Source organism: Eleutherodactylus coqui, chromosome 1 (genome assembly GCF_035609145.1).
Source record: "Eleutherodactylus coqui strain aEleCoq1 chromosome 1, aEleCoq1.hap1, whole genome shotgun sequence".
Lineage (NCBI taxonomy): Eukaryota > Metazoa > Chordata > Amphibia > Anura > Eleutherodactylidae > Eleutherodactylus > Eleutherodactylus coqui.
The window spans coordinates 101,875,698-101,882,933 of record NC_089837.1 but is presented as its reverse complement, the minus strand read 5'-3'; the positions used below and the strand labels follow the sequence as shown (position 1 = coordinate 101,882,933).

The 7,236-nt window shown below is 45.9% G+C and overlaps 1 protein-coding gene across 1 annotated transcript; it reads left to right on the top strand.

Annotated features, from left to right (window-relative positions):
* Window positions 1-1,135: 1,135 nt before the first annotated feature.
* Window positions 1,136-2,670, top strand: LOC136624691 (rab-like protein 3). Its single transcript, XM_066598666.1, has 2 exons — window positions 1,136-1,177; window positions 2,080-2,670. Exons 1-2 carry the CDS (start codon window positions 1,136-1,138, stop codon window positions 2,668-2,670), a joined length of 633 nt encoding a protein of 210 aa, XP_066454763.1.
* The last annotated feature ends 4,566 nt before the right edge of the window (window positions 2,671-7,236 follow it).

Genomic DNA, 7,236 nt, shown 5'->3' with positions numbered 1-7,236 from the left:
AGAGACGACCGAGGAAGAGTGCAAGGTCTGATGCTTGATCTCCATATTAAGTTTTTTAGGGGGGTTTGTGAGGGTATATATATATATTGCCATATGTTTTTTTTAATGTTTTATACCTATATGCAAGTTTTATTCAATTCCAAATGAAAAAAACTTATATGTCGCCTTACATCAGATATTCCAAGAGGCTTTGCAAGGCTGAGAGAGATGTTCTAGAAATTCAGAGAAAACCACGGAACCAGACGCAAGGACGCATGTACTTGGCCGTTTTCCCAGAAGTGCCGTATCAAGATGTTCAACCATGTACATAATTTTCACTGTCCCAGGCCGGAAATCCGGACTTCTTAGAATTGAGTGGGTGATTCTTTGCACTGGAGTTAATTGAATACGTGATTTTCTGTACAAGCCAGAGGCGCCAGTATCAAGATAATGACTGTTATATGATTTTCACTGTCTCAGTCCGCAAATCCGGACTTCCCATATATGGTTATGAGCCCATCACCCCCTTGGGGATGGGACAAAGGGTATAAGATCTCATGTAATCTGTAATAAAGCACGTTGGCACAGCCGAGAGCCATGTCCCGTGTGAGGAATGATACCAGATCCCTGTGTGGTGTCTCTTCTTACCGCCGGCAACGGGGCAAGTGGGGTGGGCCCGATTGGTGCTGTACTTAGAATTTTAACCCTAATACCGTGACCGGGGATCGCTCAACCAGGCCTCCAGTCACTGCTCCAGGCACTCGGCGACCGTTGGTGGTCGTGAGCAAGGAGATTTAAAATCTCCCGGGCTCCCGCGAATGTGTCCGGTAAGGTCCATGGAGGATGATCGCATCTGGATTAAAATGCGGAAACCTCCGAAAGGATGTTTCATCTCCTCTCACCGATCGCTTCGGTGAGGGGAGATGAAACGTCAACTTTTAAAAAAACTTTTACGTGATCGCCATTATCCATTGAACAATGGCGATCACAAGACCAGTAACTACATACCGTGGCTCCCCGTGACATATCTAGGCTCTCAGCTACCTTTGGCAGCCAGGAGCAGGGAGATTTTAAATTTCCCGGGCAATCCCTGACTTTTGCACATGCGTCCGCCATTATGCTGACGGGCGCATGCGGTGAAGCTGGGGTTAGGTTCATGGATAAAGATCCCATCGGGGAACAAATCCAGGGACCTTGGGTATGTAATTTCATCTCCCGTCATGGCTTAAGATCCGAAAGGGGCGATGAAACTTTAACTTTTTAAACTTTTTTTTTTACACTTTTATTTTCGATGGATAACGGTGATCATGTGACCGGGAACCGCATACAGCGGTCCCCGGTCACATCTCCCTGCACTCAGCTATCTTTGACAGACGGGTGCAGGGAGACTTTGAATTTGCCAGGCGACCCAGCATTCTGAGCCACATTGGCAAGCCCGCCGCAGGTCCCGATCTTTGAGGGTCATCATGGAGGACGGGGGGAGTATTTTCTCCTCCCTCATGGATTTGATCCATGAGGGGAGGGGAAACTTTAACTTTTTAAAACATTTTTTTTAACTTTTCCGTGATCGCTGTTATCCAGTGGATGCGGTCCCCAGTGACTTATCCTGACTTCCGGCTATCGGTAAAATCTCCTACCTCCCGGCTACCTTCAGGAGCTGGGACCCAGGAGATTTCAAATTTGCCAGAGCTCCTGGCCTTCTGTGCATGCAACCACATCAGTGGGGGACAGCACGGAGGATGGGGGTGAGTAATCTCAGCTGCCTCCATGGATCCGATCCATGAGGTCAGCTGAATCTTTAGCTTTTTTAAAACTTTTTTTCACTTTATTGTGATCGGCGCTATCCAATGGATAGCGCCAATCCCATTGCTCGGGGGGCTCCCCGGAGCATGGAATGACTGCTCCATGTTGTCAGCTACCTCAGGGCACCGACAGCATGGAGCTGTCACGTCCATAGCCCATGGGGCTTTAATCCCTGCAGGATGCATGTTTTTTTACGTCCTCAGGGATTAAAGCCCATTTAGGCAGGACATAAAAACACTATGGGCTGGTCACTAAGGGGTTAAAAATGATTGCAATAACTGGTGCTAGATAACTCAGGTATTGAAAAAATCGTCTTTGGTCCATTTGCTATGTCATGACCAAGTCCTGGGAAACCAATCATGGACAGTTGGCTGCTCGGTGGATGCCTGGCTGCATGAGTATCGGGAGAGGAACACGGGAGGGGAGACATTTTATATTGAGTTGTGGCACGTTGGAGGGTTGGTGGGCAGTGCAAGCAGCATGAAAAGCACCAGAGCCGTGTTCTACATTGGTGTTAACGGTATTGTCCTCGTTCATGATCTCACAAACAAGAAGACATCTCAGAACCTGAACTGCTTGTCCTTAGAAGACCTGAATCAACATCTACTGCCAGCAGGGGTGCTGGTGACCAACAGGGACTATGACCGGGAGCAGTTTGCAAGCAACCAGATCCCTCTGCTGGTGATCGGCACCAAACTAGATCAGATCCCAGAGGCAAAACAGAACGAGGCTCTGACCCGCACTGCGTTTTTGTCTGAGGACTTCATCTCAGAGGAGATAAATCTGGATTACAAATGCCCCCACTGGATGTCCGGCTTCATCATTGTGTCATATGTGATGGATCTTGAGTCCCAAACAACCTCCCCCGAACCAAAGATTGTGAAATAAATACACAGGACACTTTCATTGGTGTTTAATTGACAACATTTTATTTGAAATAACATATTTTTATCCAGAGTCTCAAATCTAAGATCAGACCAATTGCTATAAGAAGACACTGAAAATGGCGCACCTCCGACTCACGAAGAGTCATCGTCCAGCACTCAGGAGAGGAAAAACCCCCTGTGGAGGAAACCTCTGGGGAGCCATGGCTGGAGGGCGGCCCTCCCTCCGGGCTTAGGGGGTTAATGCCAATATGTAACAGCAGATTTTATCAGAATTGATACATTTCATCATACTTACAGTAATACATCCTATAACAGAACATATGATAGTTATTAGTAAACAAGGCGAGGGCAAAGCAGAGGCCCCGTGTGATGCCTAATGGAGATATCCAAATGTGACCTCTCCGGGCAGCGGATACTGGATATGATGGAGATCTGGCTGCAGCATCTGTCACCCCATGGATCGCTAGGGATCATATACATGATCTGGCTGGCTGCGCAGTTATGGCTGATTGGGCTGGCTAGGTAAATATGGCTGATCTGGCTGGCTAGGCGGGCGTCCCCTCCTCCCTCACAGATGGTGAAGCTCCAGGTCTCCAGACACACCAAGCACCACGCTGCATCTGGCCGTATCCCCTTCCGTCATGGAGTTTTATTGTGTAGGCAGTTTATGACATAGGCCTAGCTGTAGATGACATCAGCACAGTTGCCATGGTGACTGCAGGTGTTTATCACCAAGGCCTCATCAACTTGAAGTCACCCATAATTAACTGTTTAATGACTAGTACTGTGCTTATCTACAATAGCTTTTTTATTTTTCCGTTGACATAGTTGTGCAAGGGCTCGTTTTTTGCGGGACGTCCTGTAGTTTGCGTTGGTACCATTTTAGAATAGATAAGATTTTTGATCGCTTTTTATTGCATTTTTTATTGGAGGCAGGCTAACAAATAAGGCATTTCTGCCGTTCTTTATTTTTTTTTCCGACGACGTTCATCGTGCGGGATAAATAATGCGTTACTTTGATAGATTGGACTTTTATGGATCATAGCAAATCATACAATGATACCAAATATGTATTTTTGTTTTATTACTTAGATTCCTCTATTATAGATACAGTCATACCTCTACTTTTGTCGCCTTCGTCTTTCATCGATTTCCAGTTTTACCAATTCTTCATTGCAGAATTTTGCCTCTTCTTTCATCGCTTGCTTCTAGGTTCGCCGCCGGCCCACGTGACCTTGCTGCGTCGCAGCCGCGGCCCCTGCCGGTATTCACTGCCGTGATGAGCTTCTGACGGTGGCATGTGCCAGCAGGGAGGGCCCTGCGTGCCACCTCTGGCACGCGTGCCATAGGTTCGCCACCGCTGTCCTATACTTTGGAACTTGCTACCTCAACCCATTAGACTCTCCACCACCTGGGAAAGCTACAAAAGGAACTAGAAAACCCACTTTTCCGAAAAGTCTACAACCTACAGTAACCCTGATGCCACACAACAGGAGCATCATCTACCCTCACCATCTGTCTGTAAGTAGTGAAAAGTTTTGTTTGACCATTTTGACGAACGTTTGCAAAAAATACAGTTCAGGCCAAATTTGTTTGAATGAAACAGGAAATTGACAAAAATCCTTAAAACAGTTTTTTAACACTGTCACTCTGAGAGTGATATACAGGGCTATTATGGCTCTTAGGCCAGGTTATACACCAGTGTTGAGCACTAATGTTGAGCAAACTGAACCAGTAGAACTCTGCTTTGGCTAGAACGTTACTAAATGCTTGGTTCGGGTTCATGCTGAACTGAACTTTTAGCAAAGTTCGACTCAAAACCGTGTACTACTGGTTGGGTTCGCTCAGCACTAACTGTAAGTCTCCGCGAGCAGGGTCCTTTCTCCCTCCACATCAACTGGTTAGTCATTTAGTAGATGTTTATCATTCCTGTCATTTTATATATGTAATGTGGTTACACTGTACATGTAGTAGTTAGAGATGAGCGAACGTACTCGTCCGAGCTTGATTCTCGTTCGAGTATTAGCGTGTTCGAGATGCTCGTTACTAGAGGCGAGCACCATGCGATGTTCGAGTTACTTTCACTTTCATCTCTGAGACGTTAGCGCGCTTTTCTGGCCAATAGAAAGACAGGGAAGGCATTACAACTTCCCCCTGCGACGTTCAAGCCCTATACCACCCCCCTGCAGTGAGTGGCTGGCGAGATCAGGTGTCACCCGAGTATAAAAATCGGCCCCTCCCGCGGCTCGCCACAGATGCATTCTGACAGAGATCAGGGAAAGTGCTGCTGGTGCCAGAGCTGCTATAGGGAGAGCGTTAGGAGTTATTTTAGGCTTCAAGAACCCCAACGGTCCTTCTTAGGGCCACATCTGACCGTGTGCAGTACTGTTGAGGCTGCTTTTAGCAGTGTTGCACAATTTTTTTTTTTGTATATCAGCCGTGCAGAGCATTGCGTCCGCAGTCTGCAGTCATTGTACAGAGTATAGGGCCAGTACTGGTGAGGCAGGGAAAGAGATATTCAGGCTATATAGGCAGTGGGCTTTTTCCCAAAAATTGGGGAAAAATACTATATTTGGGCTGCCTGTGACCATCTTCAGTTTACTGCGTGTCTGCTGGGGGTAGTAGTCCTAATTAATACGCAGCTAAGCGTTACAGCAGGCTTGCGCAAAATTGTTTCCTGGATCTGCTGTCTCTGTTACATCAGCGCTGTCATCCCGCCAGAGGGAAAGAGTATACATAATATTATACGCTGCCTACAGTATCTATCTGCTGGGGGTAGTAGTCCTAATTAATACGCAGCTAAGCGTTACAGCAGGCTTGCGCAAAATTGTTTCCTGGATCTGCTGTCTCTGTTACATGATCGCCGTCATCCTGCCAGAGGGAAACAGTATATATAATATTATACGCTGCCTACAGTATCTATCTGCTGGGGGTAGTAGTCCTAATTAATACGCAGCTAAGCGTTACAGCAGGCTTGCGCAAAATTGTTTCCTGGATCTGCTGTCTCTGTTACATGATCGCCGTCATCCCGCCAGAGGGAAAGAGTATACATAATATTATACGCTGCCTACAGTATCTATCTGCTGGGGGTAGTAGTTGTAATTAATACGTATCTAAGCGTTACAGCAGGCTTGCGCAAAATTGTTGTAATATTTGCGCATGCAGGGTCAGTTCACACACCATTTCCGTGGAATTGATTGGCTATTAAAGCCTAATAAGGTCCAGCTGTCTTCTTTTCGGGCCTTTTGTGCAGTGTTTCACTCTTCCCCTTGTGTATTTGTGCATCTCCCATAGACTTCTATGGGGCCATAAATGTGCAAAATGCAGGAAGATAGAGAAAGTCCTATTTTTTTGTGCACACAGGAAACGCGTGCAAAACACGCTGATGAGAACGAATTCATAAAAATCAATCAGTTTTATTCTCTGTGTTTAGCGTGCACAGATTTTGCTTCTGAAAATGAACCGTGTGAAGGGGCCCTAAGGGCTTCTTCATGCTGCATATACGCAACTACGCTCGCCGCTACAGAGCGTGGCGGTGCATGAACATGGTAAAAATCTTTTTTTTAACTTTGCGCTATTCCGTTTGAGTTTGAAAAAAAAGTGGGAATGTGGGTCCTGCGCTATCTTTCTCGCACATAGTATCTTTACTCGGGTGTAGCATTAACGCCTGAGAATACCGCTAGTGCAAACGACTTCATTGAAATAAATGGTTTTGTTTCATCTCGATACGCAGACGCATAATGGGACTAAATCACGCCCATCTGTTTAAGCCCTAACTGTGAAAAAGTACTGCTAAACTTCCATACTTTGTGGAGTCCGAAAAGAATAAAATAACACTTAAGCCCTTAGGACTCGGTCACACGAAAATCCGCACCTGCCAAAGAAAGAACATGTGGGTGGCAATGGACGTGGTCATGCGGATTTTCGTCCGCAAGCGGTGCAGACGTTTTTCCACGCGGTAATACATGCGGATCGCCGCTAGTCTGACTGAGCCCTTAGTGACCAAGCCTGTTTACACATTAATGACCAGGCCAAATTCTGGAAATCTGACGTCTCACTTTAACATAGAATATCTCTACCCGCAGCCTGTATACAATATAGTTGCGTATGGGCTGCGGGTATATCCGCGACCATGGAGCACAATGGGCTCTATGTCGCAGATATCCATGGTAAAATAGAACATACTACGTTCTGTTTTCTGCGAGTGGATTACGTAATTCCGACCCGCTAAATTGAGCGGAATTGTGCAATCCAATGCGATTGATCTGTGTATTACCGCTGATCAAACACATGCAGAATCTGCAATTTCTATCTGGTTATGTGAGACCGGCCTAATGGTAGATCACTACTTTTTTATCCCGTTGTGAGGGTATATATATATATTGCCATATGTTTTTTTTTATGTTTTATACCTATATGCAAGTTTTATTCAATTCCAAATGAAAAAAACTTATATGTCGCCTTACATCAGATATTCCAAGAGGCTTTGCAAGGCTGAGAGAGATGTTCTAGAAATTCAGAGAAAACCACGGAACCAGACACAAGGACGCATGTACTTGGCCGTTTT

What these genes read in the sequence shown, in the direction of transcription:
- LOC136624691 (XM_066598666.1), top strand. Translation starts at nt 1,136, where the DNA reads ATGGATAAAGATCCCATCGGGGAACAAATCCAGGGACCTTGG. An exon ending in AACAAATCCAGGGACCTTGG is followed by an intron (nt 1,178 to 2,079) that starts GTATGTAATTTC and finishes TAGATAACTCAG; the next exon opens with GTATTGAAAAAATCGTCTTT.